Raw genomic sequence first — 26,092 nt, 5'->3', positions numbered from 1 at the left:
TGGGCTCGTGGGCAGGGGGCGGGGCTGGCGCTGGGCGACTGGCCAGCTCCGGCAGAAGTTGTACTGCTGGGAGGCGGACCGCGCCCTAATTGGCCCTTAGGCTGTAGGGGGTGGGCCTGATTCTCTTAGAAACACTGAATAATGAAGGAATAACTACATTCCTCAACACCGTCTGGAGTTGGCCAAATTTCATAAATAAGACTCTGAAAGTCAAGAGTAATTTCCCCAAGTTGTCAGCGCCAGTAATGGACAAAAGGGTAACCGGAACGCAGATCTGTGTGACTTAAGTCTAGACCCTGCCATTACTCTCATGGAGAAATGGGATTGAAGAGTTATGAGCAGTTATTATATGCCAGGCCCGTCCCTAAATATTGCACTCCCACTGGCTCTTTGAACCTCACAACAACCCCGTGAGGAGCCTCACTGGCTTTTGCCTGGAGGGCCTGGTAGCTGGGTCTTGGCCTGAACTCCTTCCATACTTCCTCCCTACATGTCTTCCCTAGCGTTTGAGGCTTTTCATAAAGTGGTGCTTGGAAGCTCTTCCCTCCCCCACTCTACTCGCCTCTTCCCAGGAAATTTCACCAATTCCCAAAATGTCAGTCACAGGTAATAACACACAGAACCCCATCTCCAGACCATGGGCTCAAGGCTCAGGGCTCCCACCCCTTATTGGAATAATGACATTCACTCCATCCCACATGGGCTCAGTGTTCCTGCAAACCCACTCCTTCTCATGGGTTCCCAGTTTGGAAATGTTCCACTGTCTACCAGTCACTGGGTCAGACCCATGTGCTGTCCTTGCCCCTTTCCTTCTTTATCCTCCTTCACAGCCATTAGTCTTTGGCTCCATCCTTCCTGCACTGCCTCTCTCTGCCCTTCCCCTTCTTTCCATCCACAAGTCCAGCTCAGCTTAGGCCTCATCCTCTCCCACCTGGACCACAGCTCCAGCCTTCTGCCCACCTCCTGCCTCCAGCCTCACTTTATATTCATCCCCCATGCAGGCTCAGAAGCTCTCTTCCCCACCTAGAGCTGATTCTGCCCTTTCCCTGCTCACAGCCCTTTCTTGGGCACCTGGGAGTCAAGTTCAGGCTGGTGTTCAAAACCCTTCATGGGCTCTTGCCTACCTCTCTTCTCACCACTCTGTAGCCTCAAATCCTTCCTTGGCCCTCCATCCCCCTTCCTTTTTTTCTTTTTTAGTTCCAGCAACATGGTGCTTCCTATGGCGCTCTGCACACAGAGGCTCTTTCCCACCACCTGGTTTTCACACACATTATTCTCTCTGCCCGTGACACCCTCCTTCGGTCCCTGCTCTCTGTGACAAATTTTACAGTTTGTTTTTCAAGACTGCATGCAGATGTCACTTAACTGGGACAAAATCCCTATCCTCCCAGGAGGGGGTTTAGTGCATTTTCTGGGCTCCCATGGAGCCTACAGCTACCTCTATCATTATCTGCCTTTAAATAGGGGTGACTCTGACCCTCACCTGCTCAAAACTCTAATGAAGCCTCTGCAGTGCTGAAACTCTTCTCTATCTTGACCTGGGTTTTGGTTTCATGGGTCTTCACATATGCAAAACCTCATGCACCTGATACTTAAGATGTGTCCATTTATTTGTATGTAAGTTACACTTCAATAAAACATAAATAACCAAAAAACAAGCAATAAAATTCTGAAAGCTTCCATCATCCTCAGGAGAAAACCAGTGCTCCTCAGCCTGGCATTGGAAGGCCTGTTTTTCTACAGCTTTAGCTTCCTTTTTTAAAAAAAAACAATTAAATGAATTTTTAAAAGATTTTGTTGAAGAGTGTGAGCGTGTGCAAGCACGAGTGGGAGGGGCAGAGGGACAAGCAGACTCCCTGCTGAGCCTTGCAGGGCTCCATCCCAGGACCCCGAGATCATGCCCTTAATGGACTGAGCCACCCAGGCGCCCCTACAGCTTTATCTTCTAAGGTCTAATTGTGGCGCGCAGATGAGCAGTAAGTGATGAGTGAGCAAATGGCACACTGGTCCATTTCCTGCCGGCTGTTTGCACTGCAGGGGACATCTGTGATGTGTGCCCGGCCCACTGTCTCTCTCCCTCTTTCTGCCAGGAGAGGGGAGAGGTGCTCAGCCTCCCAGCCTCTCTTGCAGCTAGGAGTGGTCACAACAAACACTTCTGACCAACGAGACCTAAACACAGGTCGGCTGCTGGCTCTGGGAAGGCCACAGCTTTTCTTTATGAAGAAAAGAAGGGACACGTCCCCTTCTTCCTACAGATGTGATGTGTGAAGCTACACCTGCCATCTCCTGAGCAAGAGGGAAGGGCCGAGAGGATCGTAGAGAATCATAGCTCCCTTGACTCCCAGGCTGTGGAGACTCTGAGCTGTGGGCCCACAGCTGTCCTCCTCCAAACTTGTTTCAGGAGGAAAACAAACTCCTAGTATTTAATTCATTATTGGGTGTGTTTTGCTATTGCTAAGAAATGTAGTTACCAACGTTAAAAAACCAAAAGACTTCACATAAAAACGCAATACAGGGGTGTGGATCCTGGAGCACTGTATCTGGGGTCCCCGTACCGGGGTCCCCCCAGCTAATGGTGGCACAACAATGGTAATAACTGTAGGATTCCCCGGGAGTTCTCTGACTAGACCTTCTCTGAGCGCCTCACACTGGGGGGGGCTGGAGGTAGCAGAGCTGGAGGTGGGGCCAGGTGGGGGGCGGGGACTGGCCCAGCAGCAGGACGGAGAGCAGCAGCAGCAGCAGCAGGCCCAGGATAGGTGCTGGGATCAGTGGGTGCCGAGTGACCCTGGTGGGAGGCAGTCCAGTCCATAAGGAGGGGTCTGGGGTGGAGGGTTGCCGGTGGGGTCTCAGCAGGGGGCCATGCCCCAACATGTGCTGGCCACCCTCCTTCTGGAGATGCTTCGGGGCGCACCTGACCGGCGGCTGGGGCTGCAGGGGCTGCAGGCTGAGCTGGCCCCAGACCGGCCCCCTGACCGGGACCAGCTCTCTCACCACAGGCACCAGCGCTTGCTGCGGCTCGGGCTCAGGGCTGTGGGACAGAGAGGAGGACAGGGCAATCGTGCTGGATTTTCCTCTGCCTCCAGGCCCCTTCCAAGTCCCTGTGGGTCCTGTTACCTCTCAGGAGGGCTTCCTGGAACGTCTCCAGGATGAGGGTCCCCCAGAGGGCTGGGGAGATTGGCCTGGAAGGACAAAGGAGACAAACTTGAGACCCTGAGTCCTGGATTGGGAGAGGCCCTTGGCTCAGGCCACTGGACAGAAGTGACCACATGGAAGGGGGTCGAGCATAGTGAGACACCCCACTGGGTTGGGTTCCCAGCTCTGCTGGCTTCCCGCTATATGTCTTTTGGAAGGTCACCCCACATCTCCGTGCCCCAATTTCCCCATCTGGACAGGGTCAGCGGCAGTACCCAGCTCACAGGGCCGAAGGGGAGTCTGCATGAAGGAATCCAGGTCAAAAGCAAAAGAGTGGGAGGGCGCTCGGAACAGTGACTGGTGCATAGTGGGTGCTCAGTAATTATGGGAGCTGTTCAATATTACTATTTCCATTTGCATCTGACTTTGGAAGTATCCAAGCTCCCTGAGGGCAGAGACGCCATCTTCTCCAGGAGTCCAACCCTCTGCTGGGCCTAGGCCAGCGTGGGCGCTCTTCCTGCCTGCGTCAGAACCTGCAGGTGCTTTATGATGAAAACCCCAAATATTCCTCCAGGGGCCACCTCACTCTCCATGTCCGCCCAAAAGGGTGCCCTGTCTGCTGATTTCAGGCTTCCCCCCCATACCTTTGTCCCGTGGATGCTGATGATGGCAGTAAGAGCAGTAATAAAGAATAACAGGGGCCACCAGACTCAGCCCCTCCCTTCACCACTGCCACCTACTTTGCGCTTGCTGTGGGTGGGTGGGGGCTTTCCCGTGATCCTTAAACACTCCCCCCCCCCACCCCGACAGCTAGGGAGAGATCATTGTCAAGTCAGCTGTGAGGAAACTGAGGTGGGGCCCGGTATCCGTGGAGGCAAAAGCAAGGTGGGCTTTGGGGTCAGGCTGCTCAGAGAGACCATCTTGGAGGGTTTGGACTCTGAAGGGGCCCAGATACCTGGCACACATTTGGGCTCTCACATTCCTACCCTGGGACCCCGCCTCTCCTCCCAGAGCTTCCCTCCCTTCCCCTGCCTAAGAATGGGGACTGGCACCTGCACCTCGTCCTGCGGCTTTGAGGAGCAAAGCAGCTGGTGTGTGTGGTGCCAGGCGGAGGAGCTGCGACAGGCGCTGTGCCCCAGGGAGTTCTGGGGCTGGCTGGGGAGGGCCCGGCCCCTTCCTGTGTGTGGGCGCATGTGCGTGTGCATTTTCGCATTCTGGGGGTGTAGCCACGTCTTTGAGGCCTGTGGCTTAGCGGCTGCAGCCCTGTGTATGTGTTTGGGGGGTCCCCCGGGAACATTCTGGCCGCCCACTGGCCCGCAGGCCTCCCCCCATGGCGCTGTCCGCTCTCATTAGCCATAGCAAGGGCCTTGTTATCTCTTGGCCAAATGATTTTTCTCTCTGCTCAGGAGAAGTGGGGGTGTGGGTGAAGGCTGGAAGGAGCGGCCACTGCGTCACCCTCCTCAGGGGCCTGGAGCGGGTGGGGACAGAGAAGGGGTGCTGGGGACTGCCTACCATGATCTGGGGCTCTGCTTCCTCTTCTTCCTCTCTTCTGGGCAACCTGAGGGGACAAGAGAGTCACTGCAAGCATCTTCCCTTGGCCTGGCTCCCACTAGCCCACTGTGGAGCTGGATGAGCCTTTAAAGCAGGGGTCTTAGCGGGGACTGGGCATCATGGATGGGCCTAGGGGTGTCCTGGAGCCCCATGAGCAAACTGCTGTGTGTAGGTCAGTGTGCATATTTTGCAGGGGAATTTTCAACAAACTCTCAAAAGAGTGTGTGACCCCCCCAAAAGGGTAGGAGGGTCTCTTGATCAAACTGGCTTTCTCTTCCGCTATTTTTCCAGCTGATGCCCTAGCTGGGAGCTGAGGCTTCTGCTCTCTTACTCTCCCAAACACCAGAGACTCAGAGCTCTCCGGGACTCTAGGGCAGGTGTAGATACACTCCCACTTCGTGCCTGGGGGTTGTGACATTTTCAGCAAGTCTCAGTGTTACTGGGTCATCTTTTAGGACTGAGATTCCAGAAGCCAACTGTGTGAGCAACTCCCCCCACAAGTCATTTCTCTTTGGTGTGCAAGCCCCCAACCTCTGCCCCTTTGAGGGCTGCAGCTGTCTGAGCCCCTGAAATGCCCCTTTGGGGACTCAGACCTCAAACTGCCCTCCCAGATGCCCCTTAGAGACCTGGACATCCATACCACTGGCTACCACCTTCACTGGGGACCAGGGGTCCGGCCCTCCAGCTGTCGCCACCTTGACACCCTCAGGACATAGCTGTGTCTTCAACTAGCACCCAAAAAGGCATTTAGGCTGGTAAGCGCCCAGCCTCTGCCCAGTCATTTCTCTTTGGTGTGCAAGCCCCCAACCTCTGCCCCTTTGAGGGCTGCAGCTGTCTGAGCCCCTGAAATGCCCCTTTGGGGACTCAGACCTCAAACTGCCCTCCCAGATGCCCCTTAGAGACCTGGACATCCATACCACTGGCTACCACCTTCACTGGGGACCAGGGGTCCGGCCCTCCAGCTGTCGCCACCTTGACACCCTCAGGACATAGCTGTGTCTTCAACTAGCACCCAAAAAGGCATTTAGGCTGGTAAGCGCCCAGCCTCTGCCCAGTCAGACACACAGTTGTCTCATCCCCTGGGACTGCTACTTGGGCCTCAGGTGGCTCCTTCCCCAGCGCCTCTCAAGATCCAAGCCCTCACCCCTAGTCACCTTTAGGGGCCATGGGATTCACTCCCTCCCTTGCTTCCAGCTTCCCAATGTGGATCATACTGCCTGCTCCTGGGAAACTCAGATGTCCAGCCCCTGCCCCCGCTGCTGCTCAGTCCCTTCTCCCTTCCCTTCCCCGGTGACGGTGATGCAGGGGGAGGTCATAGCTCTGGAGGCCCGCTCCTGCCCAATCTCAGCTTTCTCAGACAAGTCCAATTAGAGGCCAGTGGCAGGCAGCCTCATTAGTTGTCACAGCCAAGAGCCTGAAGTGGGGGGGTGGGAGGAGGCACCACAGGAAACCACAGGCCCCAAGGCCAGGCCCGAGGAGGATGGGCCCAGACATCTAGTGCTTTCTCTCTCCTCAGAGGCCTGCAGCCCGAGCTTCCTAACAATCACAGGGCTGGGGCTCCTTGGCACTAATGCTCACACCACCCCTATCGTGGGATTTGAACCCAGGCTGTCTGATTCCAGAGTCTTCGATTGTCTCCTAACTACCTGGGTGTTCTCCATGGGCCATTCTGGGTTTCCTTCATCCCAGGGTTCCCTGGAGGCCTTGGGAGAGGTGTGTTCAGTGACAGTGACCAAGTGACTGAGCTCTCCCATCAGCCTGACAACTGTCTTCTTGTCTAAGAGTCTCCTATATGAGTACTGCTCCTATGGGATCCCATTTAAGCATCATCTCCCTGGGAAGCCATCCCCCCCAGGTGGCACGAAGTGCTAGATGTTCTCCCAGAACCGGATGGGTCAGAGTCTATTTCCCTCTAGACTAGACGACGATGAAGGCAGGGCTGGGGGTGGCTCATCCTGGTTCACAGGCCAAGGCTCACTTCAGTGGGAGGAAATGAATGAATGAAGGAGTGAATGATGTGCAACTCCCCCAGGACTTTTCCAGTCCTTGCACACTGTCCAAGAATGTGGTATCACCCCAAGGCAGGGTGATGGCTCTGGAAGGAACAAGCTTCTTACCACATTGATCGCTCCTTCCTTTCTCCCTGAGGGTACACTGGCTCTCCCTGCAAGTTTCTCTGTGGGAAAAGGAAAGGTTAGGTCTCCTGGACTGTGACACCTGCAAGAATTCACCACCTGCTTCTAAAACCTGCCCTCCTCTTGGGCTCCCTCCCTGGGCGGGGGGGGGGGGGCTGGCTCTAAATCCCCCCAAGAGCAGAAGCCAGAACCCTTTCTCCTCATCACCCAGGGGTCCAGGTCCCCCAAACCTCTTGCATTCCCACAAGCTTCGCACACGCACATGGACCCAAAGGAGGCCCAGCCTTTCCCTCCCATATCCACTTCTCCTCCCAGTTTCCTGGTCTGCGGGCAGCCCCCCCAGCTCTCCTTTAGGACCCAGGTCTTAGTTTCTCTGGAGACATCTCCTCCTTGCCTGTGGCCTCAATCACCAGCCTGACACTGTTTTCTACATACATTCCTGAGCTCCAGTCTTGTGCACCACTGACCCCAGGCAGCCCCCTGGCCGTCTCTTGGGGTCCCATCTCACTAGGCTGCAAGGTAAATTTGGCGTCTCTCTGTCTTCTCCCTTACCAGCACCCTGCACCCCTGGCCCCGTCTCCCATGCCCCACTTCTCTCTGCCCATCCCTCCTTCTCCATCCCAAGGCCCTGCCCTGGCTGAGGTTTCCTCCTCTGGACTCTCGGCCCAGCCTCCTCTCTGGCCTTCCTGCCTCTAGTCAGTCCCCATGTCCCACCTACTCCCCACCCAGGGATCTTTCTACATTCAGAGTTGACCACAGTTCCTGTCGTGATCAGGCCTCAAGGCTCCTTAGCCACCCGCCACTCCCTCTGCTGCCCAAGCGTGTTCTGTGCTTTCATGCCTCACATCCTCACACGTGTGCTTTCCGCAGCCGGGAAGGCTTCTCATTCCTGACACCACTCAACTTCTCTCTCTTCTCCAAAATAAACTCAAGTGTCAGTTTCCCTGTGACACCCCTCCAGTCTCCCACCTGACACAGGTCCTCCCTTCACTGGGCTCCCTCAGGGCCTGGCCCCCACCTCTGCTCACCCATCACCCTGCATGGGGATGGCCCGTTTGCACAATCTCCCCACCAGGCCCTGAGCGGCTCCACACTATAGCTCCAGGACCTGGAACAGGCGGCACCCCAAGGCCTAGGCCAGTGGTCCCCCGGATGGGGCCTCAAGAGCTCCCAGCGGAATTCACTCTAACACCTCCTTGGAGGGATGTGACTCTGCTGCCCACAGGCTGGGTGACCTCTCTGAGCCTCAGTTTCCCAAAGGTAACAGGATGAGGGGTGAGGATGCTTACCTCAAAGAGATACGGAGGGAAGTAAATGAAAACTCAGGGGCACCTGGGTGGCTCAATTGGTTAAGTGGTTAAGCATCTCACTTTTGGTTTCAGCTCAGGTCATGATCTCAAGGTCATGAGATCGAGTGCCCTGCTAGCTCTGTGCTCAGCGTGGAGTCTGCTTGAGACTGTCTTTCTTCCTCTCCCTCTGCTCCTCCCCCAACTTGCACTCATGCTCTCTCTCTCAAATAAATAAATAAATCTTAAAAAAAACAATCTAACAGCACGGGTGTTGAAGGGAAACACAGAAGCTTCTCTCAACCCAGGGAGAAAGTGAGCAAAGAAACGAGTTTCTCCTTTAAGAACAGTGAACAGTATAATTCTGAAGCAGTATTATTTTCAAGACAACGCAGTTACAGAACTGTTAGCAATATTTCCTTTAAAAAAGAGAGAGACAGAGAGACTTCTGGCGCTAACAGATTAAAATCTCACTTTTCTGTTGTGGACACTGAAGATGAGTTGTCTCAGTTGTTTCGAAGGATGTCGAAATATTGCTCAGGTAATTACAGAAGTCATACAACAACCGCTATGGGTGAGTTCAAGATTTCACAGTGGGCTTGCTAAGCTGTTCTTGCAGGTGCCTTGTATCCAAAAAGTAAAAGCTTAATGTATGTTTATGGTGTCTGGAGGAACGATTCGCTTCTTAGCTTCCCCTAAAGGAGCACTGTAAATCAGTGCTTCCTGTCAGTGTTTTCTCAATGACAAAACTACCACTGAGCTATCTGCGTTCACTTTGTCTGCTCTTGTCTACTCCCCTTGCGGGCCAGTCCCTAGAGAGCAGGGATGGTGTCCTGCCTGGCTTGGGCTCTGTGTCCAGCAGACCCTTGGTCAACGTTTGCCCATGGAATGGGGCAGCAAGCTCGTGGCACATGGAGTCCCAGGCCCCTTTTCCACCACTCTGGTGGTCTCGGAGCCCCTCCCAAGCTCACCTGTGCCCCAGATGAGGCTTCAGGCAGAAACTCCACTTCCTCATCTGTCTCAATGATGATCTCCTCCCACTGCCACACTCCACACAGAGGACTGGAGAGAGCGGCGGCTGCCACTTCTTGTTTCTGGGAGAGGAGAAGCTGTTTCTGAGGCCAGGGAGGGCCAGGTGAAGGCAGAAGATGGGTCAGAGATGGGGATGGACATGAGCCGAGGCATGGGGTGGGAGGAGACGGGGGCCTGGGGTGAGGCTGGGCTGGGGAGCAGGTGGAGGCAGGACCTGGGAAGGGTTTGGCAGCAGGACCAAGGACTGGGGTAGGGATGAGAAGGTCCTGAGGGGGAGATGGGGTAGGGTGAGAATCAGGGCTGCACCAGAGCTGTGGTTGGCAGTGGGTTGGGGTGTTCCTGAGGAGCTGGACCCACCTGCTGAATGGCCTCGATCTCCACTCCCAGTGACAGGGGCAACAGCCTGGTCCAGCCCATTCTTCTCACCTGGGCCCCTTCCGGTAGCCTGGCCACACGGTCAAGAGGGGAAGGCTCTCTCTGTGCCTGCCCACTACCTGTCAGTCCACCCACTCCGGGGTGGCCGCTCTGCCCACCTTGTGGCTGGAGGTCGGGGGTCCCTGCCTTTGGGCTCCCCTCCTGCCTCCTTTACCCCTGATGTTCCACTCACTCATCCTGCCCCTCATGGGTCTGACTCAGCTGCTCCTCCAGGTGTGAGATTTCCAGCCTCAGTTCCTGCAAAGGAGGGAGTGGGGGACCCGTCTTTCCGTTTTTCTCCATCTCCCAGCCTTGGGCTCCTCTTACAGTCAATTCCACTGCCCTCCAGACCCATATTGTGTCCTCCAGACACGTATTGCCAAGGGACAAGGGGAAGAAAGTAGTGACAGAAACTTAGGAGGTCAAAGAGAGACAGAGAGCAGCAGGAACCGAGAAGGTAACTCACCAGCCAGGAAAATTAAGAACAAAGACATGGATGGACACAGATTTACAGAGAGGCAAAAGACTCGTGAGGTGCAGGAGACTCATAATGATCAGGGACCAACAGAGGGTAAAGTCGCCCCTGGAGACAAACAGACTGGATTTAAAAAGGCAGACACACAGAAAGATGAGCAGGAGAGATGCGTTGACAAGACCCCCCCCCCCCGCCCCGAGAATGAAACTGTACCCGAGGTGGAGATACATGGTGTGTGTGTGTGTGTGTGTGTGTGTGTGTGTGTGTGTGTGGAGGGGGAGGGAACAGAGGACAAGTGAGAAGGCAGAAAGGCAGAGAGAGACACACAGACTCTACAAGACGGACAGGGGAAGAAAGAGGCAGCGAATCGCAGAGATGGCAGAAGAGCCAGGCCAGGCAAGGGGGTGAGGGGGAGGGCAGCTGGCTACCTGGGTCCTCGTTCTGTACTCCTCCAATGTTTTGGCCAGGCTCTCTGCGTGGCGAGTGCGCTGGGGAAGCCCAAAGCCCAGTGAGATGGGGCCCAGCCCCGCAAAGATGCAGAGGCAGGGTCAGGGGCGACTGGTAGGGTGAGCTTGGGGGAAGAGCTAGGGCCTGAGGGAGAGCATCAGGTTTCCAGATCCTGCAGGGACAGGCTTGCCATTCCAGGGGAACCCTCTGACCTCTCTGGGCTGCTTATCCAGGGATGAGACCCAGCCAGGACTCCCCTTTCCAGACCTTGGGGCAGGGGCAGGGGACGGCCAGGAGTACATGGAAGCCAAAGGTCCCCTCACCACCCCCAGGCCCCTCACCTCCGAGAGGACAGCATCTCGTTGGCAAATGAGGCGTTCACACTCATAGAGCTGCCGCTGCCAAGGAAGGAGCCCGTCCATCTGTCCGGCCTCCCAGGACTGGCCCCAGCCGGTGCTGCCCTCCGCAGCCCACCAACTCTCCCAAGTCCCACTCCTCAACCTCCCATGATGTCTCTGGACATCAGCCACCCGGAGAGGGATTTCAGCCGAGCTGCCTGGAGCCCTGGGAGCCTGATGGCTTGATGAAGTCCCTGGCTCTCACTCCGCCGGAGCGGCTGAAATTGGTAGAAATGACACTAGGGAGGGGGGGCACCTTCAAAGCCTCCTTCTCCGTGGCCAGCTCCTCACTCCTCCTTTTGACTCCATCCCGCTCAGCCAGTAGCTTCTCGTTCTGGAAGAAGGAACGACCACTTCAGCCAACAGCAACGTTAGCACCTGCAGCTGACATTGCCTGAACACCTGGCGGGCAACAACAGGCCTCGTGCTGAGCACTGTATATATTTTGGTCCATTGAATCCCTCCACCCATCCTATGAGATCTCAGTTGTGATTTCTCTGTGCCTCACTGGGTATTTGTCTGAAAAAAATGGAGATGAGATAAGAGCTACCTCACGGGGGTGATACCGGTATCTGTGATCATGTTCTGAGCACCTTGCAAGTGTTACCTCATTTCTTCTCCCCCCTTGTGAAGATAAAGGCAAGCCTGGCACAGAAAGGTTGAACACCCCCCCCCCCCAGGTCATACGGGTGGTAATTCATGCAAACACACGCTACCATATGTTAATAAACACAAAGCATTTAGAATAGTGTCTGGCACATACCAAATGTTCAGGAAATGTAAAACATGTATTTTAAAGATAATTTCAAAACTTCGAATTCTAAATGTTCTTCACACACATATAAGTAAAAATACCAGTATAAGGGACTCCCACTGCCCACCTCCAAGGATTACATTTTCCCCAGTTTCTTCCCTATCCTCCAACTTTTTTTTTGTTTTGTTTCGTTTAACAGAGGACTCTAAAGCAAACGCCAGGTATCCTGTGATTTCCACCTAGAACGTCTCTGGCATTTTAATTTCCTACTCAAGGAATTTTTTACTTTACCAAACTCACAATACCACGATCACTCTTAACAAATGTAATAATTCCTTACTACTATTTCATACAGAATTTGTGCTTTTTTCTTTTTCCCCCTGGTTTGGTTGTCTCAAAAAGGTCTTTCCACATTTAGTTTTTTTTGCATGAGGATCCAAACAAGGTTGTGGCTTTTGGTTGAAATGTCTCATTTCTTTTCCTCTGACAGTGGTCGCCCACCTGTCCCAATGCAGGCACTTTCGGGGGGCCCGTCTTTTGGGGGAAGAAATCAGGTTATTTGTTCTGTAGAATTGGTGCATTTGGATTTGGCTTCCTGAGTTCTCTCATTCCCTCCACGGGACTTTCACCATATGCCTCCAACCTCTTTATTTCTTCTAAACTGGTGCGTAGATCCAGGACACTGTCCAGGCCCCTGTTCAGTTTTATGGCAGGAAGATTTCCCGGGTGCTGCTATGCATGTCATACTGTGCCATTCAGGAAGAATGTCATGTCTGGTTAATGTTTTTACTGGCATCACCCTCCAATTTTACAGAGGAAATTGACAAGTGGAGGGGCTAAGAAATTGGCCAAGGTCACATGGTGAGTGGACTCAAACCCAAATTTGACTCCAAATGCTGCACTTATAACCCCCAGGCTCTCTGAGCCAGACGCAGCCCCGGGTGAGAATGGGGAACCAGCTTTGTCTCTGGCCTCAGGGAGCTCAACGCTAGAGGTGGGGACCGGTGCAGAAGCAGATGATAACACGGGAGGCAGACTCTGATGAGGCCTAGCGCCTGGGCCCTGTGGGAGCCTGGATGAGGGGTGTCCTGAAGAGGCAGCGCTGGGGCACCCTGAGCCCTCCAGGGGGACAATTAGCCAAGAAAACAAGGGGGCCAGGAGAGGGGTAACCCACGCCAGCCATGAAATGGGATCTGACAGTAAAATGGCCCCTAAATCCTCCAGTCTAGAGTTTTCAGGCACCAAAAACTCAGCAACTTGCACTGACTTCGATGTGAAGCGGCCATGGGCAAAACCATTTCAGGGCAGAGAGGCAGTTGGACTTCCCTTGCCACACCCCTCCTCCTGGTGCCCCTGGGGACACCAAGGCCAGTTCCTCCCTCTCTCCAGCTGGCTGGGCTCCAAGTCCTCCATCAACCATCCCTCCTTCTTGGGCTCAGCGGGCCTGGGCTGCCCGGTGAAGGGCAGAGGAAGGACAGGCCAGGAACGCTGTGTCAACATCTGTCCACCTGGTAGGGACTTGGAGGCTGGATCCTGGGCCACCCAGCAGGGAACCTGGTTACTCAGCCTCTCCTGCCTTCTGCAGTAACACGAGCCCTGCTCTGTAGATTCTCTGTAGGAAAGCCTAGTGTCTGAGTGTCCCTTACTCCAGCATTATTCTCCTGTAATTTGAGAACTTGATCTATAGATGCTCTGTAGGCTGCTGTGGGGAGGGGAAAAGGGGGGAGGCAACCAAGAATAGCTCCGGTTTATCGAGCGCCTAGGATGTCCCAGGCGCTGCTCAAGGCACTTGACCTGGCAGCCAGCCTTCTGGGCTGGGAGGAGGCAGAGACCGCTGGCTGTGATTCACCCTGCTTATTCCTTCTTCTGCTTTCATCGGGGGTCCACTCTCCACGTGGGCGGATGGGTCCTAGCCCCACCCTGGGGGGGGTGAATAAGAGGAAGATTCGGGAGATTTCTGCAGATTCAGGAGAATTGGCTGGTTAGCTAACCCAGCAGCCATTCTTGCCCCCCTCACTTGCTCATCTCCCACTCCAGAGGCTGAGGAAGGTCAGATATGCTCCCAGCCTCCCTTGCAGCTGGGGGTGTCATGGGATCCAGTTCCTGCCAGTGTGATGGAAGAGAGGTATGCTGGGGGGGGGTATAGTGGAGGTGCTTCAGGAAAAGCTTTTCCTTCTGAAGAAAGGAGAGTCATGGGAGGAGCATTAACTGGGCCCCCTTGCCCCTCTCTGTCCTGCTTTGAATGAGACCATGAAGGCGGAGCTGTTGCAGCCATCTGCGATCACAAGGCCATAGGCTGAGGGACAAGCCTGAGTCACCAAACCAACTCAGAGACCTTCAAAGCCTCTTGTTAAGGAAATGAGCGTTCTTCGGACTGAAACCACCATTTCTTCGGTGTTTTCTTCCTTGGAGCAGAAAGTATTCTGGCCCATCCGGGGTTGGATCACCCATGCCAGGGAGTGGTTTGGCTATACTCATATGTCATCACTTGGCCAATGAGATATAAGATGGAGGTTCTGCCATGGGGCTTTAGGGAAAATTTCTCCTTATTCTTAAAAAGAGATGTTCTGGAAGAAAACAGTCACATCCTGTCTGCATCCCATGCCTCATACTGTGGCAGCCATCCTGTGGTGAGATTCCCATTATCCCAGAGGACAGAATTCTCATGGAAGAGCCAGAGAGCAACAGTAGATAAGTTTTGGATTTAAATATAAAAGCCATAATACAGATGTAGGATAAAGAGATTTGGGGGGATTGGGCAGAATCAGTATCACTGCCTGGACTAGGCAGAGATCTTTAGGGCAGGGGAGGGGCACAGGAGGGTCAAAAAAGAGAGCAGTAGAGGGAAAACAGGCCCTGCGCCAGCCCCAAGCCCCAGCTTAGCTGCGAGGGGTGGAGAGGAAGGATGCAGTTGAACCAAGCAACCCCTGGGATGTCTGGGAATCTGAGGGGGGCATTTCTCAGCTCAGTATCAGAACAAGCAAGGCCTGTGAGTTACAGAATGGAGATGGCTGTGTGAGGAGTGGAGGCAGAGAGGCCCAGCGAGGCCCCTTGTGGCCACAGTCTCAGGAAAGCAGCTGAGCCTCCTCTGTGGCCCTGGAAGGGTGTAGAAGGGGCTGAGGGAGAACCCCAGAGGCCTTGTGTGTTGGGGGGTCCAGGGGGCCACCGCCAGCAGATGCAGTGAGGACTGTATGTCCAGAGACCAGAGGCAATGCCAGCCTCCCAGTGGATGCCAGCATGTGGTGGTGACTAAGGCGGAGGACCAGATGGGAGGATGAACATCGATCTTGTGACCAGCAGAGAGAACAGACATTGAGGGAGGACCGCTGCCTCCTGGAGCCCTGAGATGCCGTGTGGGTTCTCCAGCAACTTAGATGCCACCTTGCAGGGGGGTGGTGATGAGTTTCATCAATTGATGAGTTTCAATTTCCATCTAAAAAAGGACTAGGTGGACTCAGATTTACTAAGATGATGTTCTCTGTGTCAGATAGAATGGGGCTTGAATCAGACATGCGGTTGAACTGGGCCATTTCAGATGTGCTAAGCCCTGGGCTGAGCGTTGCCATTTATTTCTATAACAATCCTGCCAAACAATTAGCCTCCTCCCATTCTTAGAGAATAAAACAAAGGCTCGGGAAAGGGGAGTCACATGCCTGAAGGTGGCGTGTCTTTTAAGTGGCAGAGACGGGATGTGAACTCAGGGCTGACTTCAAGGCCTGTGTTCTTTCTACCATAAAAAAATGCTAATGTATGAACAACAGTGGTTAACTTTCAGCGAGCACTTCCCATGGGTCCTGCCTCATGCCTAAGACTACAAGCATCCTTTTGTTTAAATCTCACACCACCCGAAGAGGGAGATTCTGTTATTTTGCCCACGGTTACAGGTGAGGACATTGAGGTACAGAGAGGAGATGGACTGGCCCATGCTTATGTAGGCAGCCCCAGCGTGAGCCCAGGTAGTCCGCCCCACGCCCCACACTCTTACCAACTAGGGCATGCTGTGATGTGACCTTCAGAGACACTTGCACGTTACTGGGATTCTGGGATCTCCCTCTACAGACTGTCAGGGTGTTTGGGTGCAGGCTCCTGGGGGTGTTTGGGGGCAGCAGGGGTAGGGTGGTAAGATCCAGAGGATTGGGAAAGGGTGGCAGTGGGCACTGGGGCTCCGCTCACCTCCTCCTGCAGAGTCTCCATCTCGGCCACCAGATGCTGCTGCTCCTTTTCCTGAACAATCCCAGAGAGAGAACAAAGGCTTCTTTCCGGGCCTCCTTGCCCCCATATTACCCTTCTCCCACACCTGGAACCCATCTCGGGTCTGGGCCCTGGAGGAGCAAGGCTGGGAGAATGGGTCTGGGAGCCCTGATGGCTCCTGCTGTCCCCTCTGTCAGGAGAGGGGTGAGAGGGGTGGCAAATAGATCTGGATCTTAAGTCTGGGGCAGGCAGGACCTGGAGTCAGGGAGGAAGCCAGGGTAACCTCTGCTCCTTCCCATTCCATTGTCAGGCTCTGTTGCTCCAACTCCAAGAAAGGGGGAAGGAAGAGGGCATCCTTGTGCCCCTCCCAGAACCTACCGTCTGCCGGGCCTGGGCTAGGAGGCTGCGATTCTGTTCCTCCAGGCTCTTGGCCAGAGTCTTCAGGTCCTCTAGCTCCTCATCCACAGCCTTGGCACACTGCAGAGCCTGCTGGGTACTGAGTGGGGGTGGGGCAGGGGGGTCCACATGGGAGAGAAACAGAGACCAGAGAGACAGATCCACTCAGAGAGTTGGAAGCAAGAGAGAAATCCTGACAGGGACCTGGGGGTGGGGCACAGAGACCCAGAGAGAAAAGCGGGGCAAAGAACCTAGTGCAGGAGACAGAGACCCAGTTTCTACCTAAAAGACTAAGGGGGTGGGACAGAGACCTAGAAAGAGCAAGAGACTAAAATAGGAGAAACGTGACAGACATGAGAAAGAGCATAGGGACAGGCATAGGCCACTGATAGGGGAGACTCAGAGAAGAATAGAGAGGGGAGTCTGAACCCAAGAGGCAGAGAGACCAGAGCCAGGGGGACACGAAAGAGGAAGCAGAAGGCGACAGCGCAGGGTCAAAGACAGGGCAGGAGGTGCAGGGAAAGCACGTGGGGAGCCCACCTGCGAAGCTGCTTGCGCAGGACTGCGATCTCCTCCCCGAGGCGCGCCGAGCCCTCCTCAGCCGTCTCCACGCTGCGCTGGAGCTTGGCGTTCTCCCCGGCCAGCCTGCGGTTGCTGAGCTCCAGGTCCTCCAGGCTGCTCAGCAGCTCGGCGGTGGCAGGCCTGGGGTCAGGGAGGGGCTGGTCACTGGCCACAGCCCCCACCTCCCTTCCCAGGTGGGGCTGGTGGCAGTGGGGAGATGAGGCTCTTCTGGAGAAAGAAGAACAGGAGAGAGACTGCTCCGCTCTCCTGGAGCTCGCAGCACAGGTTCCCGTCCCTCACCCACTCCCAAAGGACCCCAAGCCCTATGGTAGGGAGGCTGGAGGGCATGGGCAGCAGGGAGGGCGGGCCGGGGGGGTGGACATAGGTACAGCTCAGGTCTGGGGTCTTCGCCTCCGAAGCTCTCCAGGTTGGCTGGCTCCTCGGCTTCTGGGCATCCTGGAGGGAGACAGAGAGTGGTGGGCTCCCTGGTGACCTTAGGTGTTGGGGTGCCCCAGGACTCGGGCTTGGCCTCCACTAGCCTCACCCTTGCATTTGCCCTGGGTCATCTCATCTGCTCCTGGGGCTAGGATTATATCCACCATCTGAAAGGCCTCTCACTCATTGGTACCCTGAGCCCAGGCTGGATCTCTCTCATAGCCCTGAATTCATCACACCCAGCACTGGGAAGCAGCACCTCAGCTGCCCCCAAACCTGTTCCTCTTCCAGGTTTCCCTCGCACCCACTCACATAGCCACTGGGCTGTCCTGGCTCCCTGGCTCCTCCTCATCCCCACAGTCGCCCCCCCACTTCCTCCCTGACTCTGCTCTACTCTCCTCTCTGTCACGGCCAGTCCTGGCTCAGGCTTCTTCCTCTCCTCCAGGACCCTCACCACAACCTCGTCCCCAGCCTCCCCACCTCTTGGCTTCCAGCCTCCCCCATCCTGTCCTTCCCCCACCCAGAGGGGTGTTTCCTCAACACCAGCTGACCTGCCCCTCCCCTGGCCCCCAACTGGAAGACGCTCAAGGGAATGTCAAAAAGCTGTTTTTTTTTTCTTTTGTTTTGTTTTTGTAAGGTGTAACAGGAACACTTTTCTATGGAGCACCTCCTATGTGTGAGGTCCTAGGGATAAAATGGGGAACAGATCAACTAACCAAACAGCAGGGCAGGTAACTGAATCAGATGGTCGGATTTCTCCAGGAATGGAATGCAGGTCTGTCAGTGAGCCTGGACAGCCAGGGGCCTTAGCCTGGGGCATCCCGGGGCTTCCCCAGGTGCAGGAAGTTTAGGGAGAACTACCTAAGCGGAAGAGCGTGTGGGCAGGCACGGGGAACTTCCAGGCTGAGCCAGGAGGCCCGAGGGAGCGGGGACTAGAGAGTAGGCAGGAGCCTAATGATGCTGACAGGGAGAGGTGGGCAGGGCCTTGCAGGACTCTACAACAGCGCTGCAGTTAGGAGGAGGACTTGGAACCAGCCCCTGAAGAAAAAAACCCCAAAGCTCAGGGAAGGTGGGGAGGCAGCCATGGAGGTGCCTAGAAAGCCAAACTCACAGCTCCAGGCGAGAGCAAAGGTTCCAGGGGTCCCACCCAATGCCCCTGGCTCCCATCCCCAGGTGGGAAGTCCCTCCCACTGTCTGACCGTGCGCCTGCCTGCTTCATTCTATATATAGTAGTCTCACCAGATGGCGGTTGCTGGGAGGTCAGGGCCCCCTCGAAGGCTGTCTCCTCTTCCAGCTCTAATCCCCTGTATCAAAGGGATGAGGCTTAGAGCCCCCTGCAGCCACCCCCAATCCTGACCAGCCACGCAGGGGGATTGCTGGGGGCAGGAGGAGGGGCCGGGTCAGGTGAGAGCAAGAGCACTGAGAGCACCACCGTGGGGAGGAAGGTAAGGCCAGATGGCAAGAGCCCTGGGCCAGATGGAAAAGCAGGAGGGGCAAGGACTGGGTTTGGAAAAGGGATGGGGAGGTGCCTCTGTCAGCCCCCCAACACTCCCACGTCTCCCCCTTCTAGTCCCTTTTATTTCTGCCTCCCCATCCCAGGAACTTTGTCTTCAGACCCTCCACCCCACCCCCCAACCCCATCTCTTCACTTTTTTCTCCTCCTCATCCTCCTTCAAACCACAGTAGGTCCCTGTGCCCAAAGGGTGCTGCCTGCAGTAAGCAGTGTGAGATTAGATCTTAGGAAGGACTTCCCGGGGTGGGGGGAGGGTTGGAGGTGCAGAGACCCACCCATCCAACTGACAGGCAGCGATCCAGTCCCGCATGACGGCCAGGAAGGTGTCCAAGTCCACAGTGGCCTGAGGGCCCTCCCCATTGGGGTCCAGGTTGCAGGCCAGTGTTTGGAGGCGTGCGTCCTGGGGGTCCTGTCCTGTCACAGCCTCCAGGTAGGCCAGTACATGGGTCACAGCCACAATGCCTAGGGACACAGCATGCTGTGAGGGAGTCTGGGGCAGGTGGGGGGTAGGGGCAGGCGATGGCTTGAAAGTAGGACACCAACGGCTGGGCTGGTGGCACCCCTGCACCATGACTTAACCCAGACACTTTGGGCAAGTCCTTCCCCTCCTCTGAGTCAACCTTTTCACCTGGAAATAGATCCCAACCATTGTCACATACAAGGTGGACCAAAGAGGACCTGCTGTACCCCCATCAGGCCCACAGTGGCTGCCCTCCCTCCATTTCCCCAGCCCTACCCTCTTCCATTAATGTTCTCACCCTGAACAGCCTCCATCCTTTTATCCACTTCCTTCTTGAAGCTTCCGACAATCACCCACCTCGCCCTGCAGGCCCCCCAAGAAGGGGCCCTAGTCCCTCCCTCTCTCTCTATGGCTTCCCAGTTCCCAGCAACCCCCCAATCCCTTTTTACTCCTTGTGTCTCCCAGCCCACCCCATCCTGCCCCCCCCAACCTGTCCTCTGGGTGTCACAAGCTTCAAACGTAGAGTTGAGTATTTGCTCCTCCAAGCTCAGCAGCGTCCCCAGGGTCCCCTCTTCCAGCTGGTCCCAGAGGTACACTGGAGAGACAAGAGGGTCAGCCCACCCATGAGAAGGGGGACAAGAAGGAGTGATCCTAGGTCCTGTGCTCCTGCAGAGGGGAGGGAATGCATTCTGAGCTACCTGGAGTGGGGGCTGGTGGGGAACAACAGGCAGCTTCTGGAGCGGACAGCAAGGTAAGCGTCTTTGAGTGGTTTCGTAGCTCTGCACCCTGAGGTTGTGGGCCCCATCTTTCAGGCCAGGAAGTCCCCCCTGCTGTCTAATCCTTTGTGTCCAAGCCACTCAGGAGCCCAGATGACAAAGGCTCTGAGATCACCCTTTCCTCCTCTCTTCCCCTGCCGCCCAGGCTCTGCTCAGATGGGGCTAGGGGCAGAGGAGGGCAAAGAAGAGAGGATTCTGGGAGGAGCTGAGGGTGAAGGGGGGCCCAGGAGCCAGGAACAATCCAATAAGGCGCGGGCAGCCTGGATCGATTCTGCCGGCTGCATCTCCGGTCTCCCTGCCTGCCTGGGGGGCCGGGTCTCTCTCCTACCTGAATCCCCAGGAGAGGCTGGCGTCATTGGCGCCCACAGCCAGGAGCCTGAGATGAGAGGGGGTGGGTGATCTAGGTAGGGCAGGCAGTGTGGGAGTGGTTAGGAGCTCAGAGCCCAGCTACACGACTGTGGGCAAGTCGATTCTCCTTTCGGAACCTCAATTTCCCCACCAGTAAAATGGGCAGGTGGTGATCCCGCTCCACCTTACCAGGGCTGGGAGCGTTAGGTTTGTGTATGGGAACAGCCCTCCCAACATGAACACACAACGTGCACGTCCCTGGGTCTGTTTGTCAACTGCTGTGTCCACAGTGCCTGCATATAGTAAGCACTCAATAGATGCTTCAAGATACAGGAGGAGATCCTCCACCCCAGGAATTACTGGACTTCATGTCTCTGGGACTGGAAGTGACCTTCAAGGCTCCCTGCCCTGACCTTGAACAACTGGGTATAGCAGCAGGCCCAGCACAGGCTGGAGGGTCTGACAGACCCAAGGGGCAACCAGAGCAAGGAGAGCATAGACTCTCTGAGCCTCAGTTTCTTCCTTTGGAAAATGGGGATGTTCCCTCCCTGCTTGAGAAGAAGTGAGATAAAATCTAGAAAGGCCCTGGGCCTGGCATGTGGTGGAGGCTCCATCACAGAGCTGACCATCTTCTAGCAGTTAGTAGATGCCCTTCCTCTTCTCGGGGTTTTGTATGGCCTGTGGTGGCTGCTATTCTTAGCCCCACGTTAGAGATGAGGAGACTCAGGCACAGAGGAGTTAGGAACTTGCACCAGGTCACCTGTTCAACATATGAATGTTCTTTTGGGTTTTTGTTTGTTTGTTTTACATACGGGCTCTGTGCCTTATGTGGGACTTGAACTCATGACCCTGAGATCAAGAGTCACACACACTCTACCAACTGAGCCAGGCAGGAGGCCATGAGCGCTCTAATTCTTTTACTCTCCGGGGTTCTTTGTAGAGAACTAAAATTCAGCCCCCTCAGGTTTGAATGTTTGAACCCATGCTCCGAGGGAAGGGGGGAAAGGGAACACAGGGGATACCAGGGCCCCTGCTGGGGCTTTACCTCAACTCTCTCATTTTCTCCTCTCTCTGTGCTCCCCAGGTTACCGAGGAGGACTGGGAGCCCAGAGAGCTCACAGGCCCTGCAAGCTCACTCCCCAGGGCTGCTCAGCCAGGAAGAGCAGAGCCAGAGTCAGCCCCGGACTGTCCGGCTCAGGGGATCCACATGGGTCTATAGTCCCTTCCTGGGGCCCCTCAGGAACATGTCACTGCTCTGCCTGTTCTGTTTCCTTCATTTCCGTCCTCAGTGTCTCTACCTCTTTCTGCGTCTCTGTCTCTGCCCTTTTCTAGTTTTCTTTCTGTCTCCTCCTCTCCATCTTCCTCCCCATCCCTCTCTTTCCCGAGCCCTGTCTCTCTGTTTTCCTCCATCTCTGGGCTTCTTTTCCCATATCTTGGTGACTCTCTGTTTCCCAAGCCTTCTATCTCCTTGACCCACTGTCTCCGTATCTCACCCCCCCCCCCACCCCAGCCTTCCTCTGTCTCCATCTCTCCCGGGTGTGTCCTTCCCTTTCCTTCAGGAGCCTCCCAAAGCTGGCTCAGTCCTCGCCCACGGGAGCGGTGGCCGCACGCCCTCTGCTGGTGCCCACAAAGTTGCCATGTCAGTCACTCTGTCCACCTGCCCTCAGGTTGCCACACCCAGGTGTCTGCCTCCTGCCTTCCCCTCTGGAAAGCCTCCTGAGGCCAGAGTCCAGGCCTGCGGCCTTAAGAAAAGATACAACTCTGCTGCTGGATGCCGGGAGCCTCGAAAAAGCAACCCTGACTCTCCCCTAGGGTGGGAGCCTCCTCCCCTATCACAATGAGCTCTCCTACTTAGCAGGTGGATTTCAGAGCCTCCAGCGTCTTCCTTCCTCTTTCTCCCGAAGCCGGATTTCATGCCACTTTGGTTTGCAACCATCCAAACAATCAACGACATGGTTGAGTGCCTACAAGTCAGACACTGTTTTAGGGTGGCCACTTGCCACACGCGGTTCTTGGGTATTTTGAACTGTGGCGCGTGTGAATTGAGACGCTCTCTTACTGTAAACTACACACCAGATCTTGAAACCCTGGTATGAAAAAACTAAAGAATATCTCCAATACATTTTTATGTTAATTACATGCTGAAAGGATACTATTTTGGATATATTAGGTTAAATAATATCTGTCATTCCCATTCATTTTGCCTGTTTCTTTTTTCTTTTGTATGTGGCTACTTGGGGCACCTGGGTGGCTCAGTTGGTTGGGTGGCCAGCTCTTGATTTCAGCTCGGGTCATGATCTCAGTGTCCTGGGATCGAGCCCCACGTTGGGCTCCGTGCTCAGTGGGGAGACTGCATGAGGTTCTCTCTCCCTCTCCCTCTCAAATAAATATATAAATCTTTAAAAAATAAAAAAGAAACTAAACGTGGTTACCAACAAAATTTAAAATTACATTTATGGCTGGCATGTTGGACAGTGCTGCTCTAGGGACCAGGAATACCAGAGTGAATGAAACAGACCCCGCCTCATGAAACAGACAGACAAACAGATGTCCGTCCTATGAAGAGAGGCAGGAGAGGGGAGAGAATGTGAAAGGAAGCTTTTCAAAGGAAGCAGAGATCTGAATGAAGTGACAGCTGGGCCAGCAGGTTGTTAGGGAAGGGTGCTCTGTGCAGAGGGCACAGCGTGTGCAAAGGTTTCTGCTCTAGCTGCCCCAGAGCAAACAAGATAAAGTGTCCAGACAGGTGGGCACACAGCAGGCCCTTCAAAGACAGCTCACTCCCCCACTCCCACCCTGCACCAAGGTGGAGGCTCAGACACTCCAGGCCACCTCTCCTAAGTCCCCGAGGCACAACCCGGCACCCACTCACCCACTGCTCCCCCCTCATCCTCCCATGGGGCAAACAGGGGGGCCAGCCACCTACTTTTTGCCGCGGGGCCACCCGCCCGGCTCTCTGGCACATCCATGGGCCACCCTGGTCGCTCTGCGGCTGCTGGAGAAACTAACAGCCTGTCTCCATCACTGGGAGGGGCTGACAAAGGCTCGATGGCTCTGAGAGCTCCTGGAAGGACAAATGGGAATGGCCTCCTCAGACCAGCCACCCTGCCCCACCTGTGCCCCAGGCCGCTCTGGGTTCTCAGAACCTGTTTGCCCACCCCTGCCACGACCAGAGCAGCTCCTGCTCAGACCTGTTTTATGGATTGGAGGTGTGGGCTGGGAAAATGGGGGGCCAAGGAATGGGCAGCAGAGATCAAAGAGGGGGCTAGTGGGTGGGTGTCACTGCCTTCTTGCTTCCCTTCCACCCTTCCTCCCCACAGCCTGTCAAGTCCCTAACCTTGTCCCTCCTGCCTTATGACTCAGCCCTGTCCCTTCCTCTCCTTCCCTACAGCTCTGGGCCAGGCCCCACCCTCTCCCCTTGGACCCTCATCCCATCCTCCTCCCCCACCTCCCAGTTTCCAGGCTTTCCCCTCCCGTCCATCCCTGCAGGGCCCCGGAGCTGACCTGTCCCTCCCTGCTTAGTGTTCTCCCACGGCTCCCCAGCACCCCAGGGACAGAGGCTAGACCCTGGACCTGGCATCAAAGCCTGAGCATGGCCTGGCCCTGCCCACCCCAAATCATACTTGCAGTTCCAGCAGCTCTGAACTGCATGCTCTTCCCCAAACTGGGCTGGCTGTTCCCACCTCCGGGTCTCTGACTGGGACCCTCCTTTTCGAAGTCCTTCCTGTCTTGGCTCACATGTCCCCTTCTCTGGGAGAATGTTTCTGAATGAGCTGCTGTCTCTGTGTTCCCACACCGCCCTGGGTGACCGACATTCTGTATCAGCCTGTATTTGGAACTGTTGGCCTCCCGTGAGAGTTTGACCCCATCTCTCTCCTGCTCCAACTCTTGCCATGGATCCCTAGTGCCCTCAGGACTAAGTCCCAGCCCCTCTGGCTGGTATGGGACAGAGTGCTCCCTGCAATTCCTTGCCTCTTTTTGTCACCTTTCTCTCCACTGGCCGACCTCTAGGTCCCTCACCCTCAGCACAGCCATGGGAACTCTGCATCTTTCCATGGTCTTTCCCGGCCCACGTCACACCACACACACCATCCTCACCTGTGGCCCCTGCCCGGGCTCACAGCCTCCCAGGGGAGCCTTCCCTGAGCCCCTGGACCAGTTAGGGACTTCCTCCTCTGTGCCCTGACAATGTCCTCCCTCCATTATAACCAGGTTGACCATATGACTTTTTGTCCCAACTCCAGGACACTTTGAAGAGTGAGAAGGGTGCTGTTAATAATTACACTGGACAACAATGCCCCGCGGGGCTGAACTGGGCACCCTGGGGCAAATGGTCAGCACAGGGTCACCTGGCGGCTGTCTGTCCTCACCCCACCTGCTCATTACCCCTTTCCTCACCAAGTCCTCCCCTGACTCTGCTCTCCCAGGCACCAGCTGGGTCTACATTTTAGAATGTTCTAGAAAGAGTGGCCTTTGAAGAGAGACCGTTTCAGGGTTTGGACAACGGGGGAGGGCGCAGAGGGGGGTGATGGCTGTGGGGCCAGAGTGGGGAAGGGTCTGGCACTGGGAGTGCCTGACAGGGATTGGGGGGTAAACTCCTGGGGAGGGACTGAGGGAGGGTCTTTGACAGGCAGGTTCCAGCAGGAGGAGGCCCCAGGCAGGATTTAAGGGCGTCTGGATCTTAGAGGGGTCTCTGCCCAGATTTCTGGGACGTCTCTGGATTTCTGGGGGTGTCGACTGGATTTCAGAGGTTTCTTGAGAGGATCTGGGAGGGGAATCCTACAGGAGTTTTGGCGACTTCTGGGGATCTCTGACAGGACTTGGGGGGGGGGTGGCTAGGGAGTGTAACAGGATTTCGGGGGGTAGTCTGGCACGCTCTGAGGGAGAAGTCTGACAGAACTTCGAGAAGATTCTGACAAGGTTTCAGGGGTCATCTATTAGACTTCCTGCTGAGTCCTTTTCAGTATTTCTGAGGGTATTTGGTCAGGATTTCAAGAAAACTTCTAGCGAGATTTGGAAGGCCTTGATATTGGGGACGCTCCCCCAGGATCTGGGGGCTCTGACAAGGCATCTCTGGAGAACCTCGCCACAGCCAAAGCGTACCTGGGCCCACGTCCCAGTCCCGGGACACCGCGGGCGACCACGACTGACCAACGACAGTTGCTGGGGAAGAAGATGCGCGTGCGCCGCCCCCGCCAGGAAAAGACGAGAAGGCGCGGGGGGCCGGACCAAGAGCGCGCGCGCGGCGTCTAAACCCCGCCCCACCTGGGCTCCTCCCCGCGACGCAGGCGCGCACCGGGGGAAGGCTCGCTCTAGTCTTGTTGGTTACCTGCAACGGCGAGACCGCGCATGCGTAGGGCTACCCGGGCAAGCGCCCCGCCTGGTGGAGTGGGCGCATGCGTATTGGCCAAACTGGCAGAGGCTGGAGGAAGCAGGGCTGGTAGGGGAAGCGAGGGGCGTCTGCGTCCCCTGCGCTGGGGTCTTCTCTCCTGCCTCAAGCTTGGGTGCAGTGGGCACAAGCAAGGGAGATTTGGATTGGGGGACCCCTTTTCCATCCCCTACTTATCAGCTATTAAGTCCTGCCCTTTTTGCCGTCTGTTCCGTGCTAGGCTGCCGGTCACCGTCACAATGATGTCCTACCCTGTCTTGCCCTACCACTCCCGCGCCCTCTGTGGCTCCAGTCCCTGAAGGATTCTTTCTCCAACCGTTTCAATCATTCCTTATAGGAGGGAGTGGGGGGGAAATGTTTTCAGCTTTGGCTAGAGAGAAGAGAATTACACCCAAAATCGAC

At 55.6% G+C, this 26,092-nt stretch overlaps 1 protein-coding gene across 2 annotated transcripts; it reads right to left on the bottom strand.

Annotated features, from left to right (window-relative positions):
* Positions 1 to 1,589: 1,589 nt before the first annotated feature.
* KASH5 (KASH domain containing 5) lies at positions 1,590 to 25,646 on the bottom strand. Of its 2 annotated transcripts, none has more exons than XM_026481841.4 (19): positions 25,405 to 25,646; positions 23,228 to 23,365; positions 19,671 to 19,775; positions 18,996 to 19,182; positions 18,447 to 18,511; positions 17,162 to 17,228; positions 16,752 to 16,913; positions 16,194 to 16,311; positions 15,798 to 15,848; positions 11,127 to 11,204; positions 10,814 to 10,870; positions 10,454 to 10,513; positions 9,744 to 9,808; positions 9,494 to 9,581; positions 9,076 to 9,198; positions 6,801 to 6,859; positions 4,645 to 4,690; positions 3,115 to 3,179; positions 1,590 to 3,028 (listed from the first exon to the last, which is right to left on the bottom strand). In XM_026481841.4, exons 2-19 carry the CDS (start codon positions 23,268 to 23,270, stop codon positions 2,644 to 2,646), a joined length of 1,824 nt encoding a protein of 607 aa, XP_026337626.2. In that variant the 5' UTR covers positions 23,271 to 23,365; positions 25,405 to 25,646; the 3' UTR covers positions 1,590 to 2,643. The 2 variants fall into 2 exon arrangements, with proteins under 2 accessions (XP_026337626.2, XP_026337625.2); XM_026481840.4 differs by having other exon boundaries at positions 9,076 to 9,219; positions 25,405 to 25,512.
* Between the last annotated feature and the right edge of the window lie 446 nt (positions 25,647 to 26,092).

Source organism: Ursus arctos, unplaced genomic scaffold (assembly GCF_023065955.2).
Source record: "Ursus arctos isolate Adak ecotype North America unplaced genomic scaffold, UrsArc2.0 scaffold_19, whole genome shotgun sequence".
Classification (NCBI taxonomy): Eukaryota; Metazoa; Chordata; class Mammalia; order Carnivora; family Ursidae; genus Ursus; species Ursus arctos.
The sequence above is the reverse complement of the archived record's forward strand: the minus strand, read 5'-3'. Positions and strand labels throughout refer to the sequence as shown.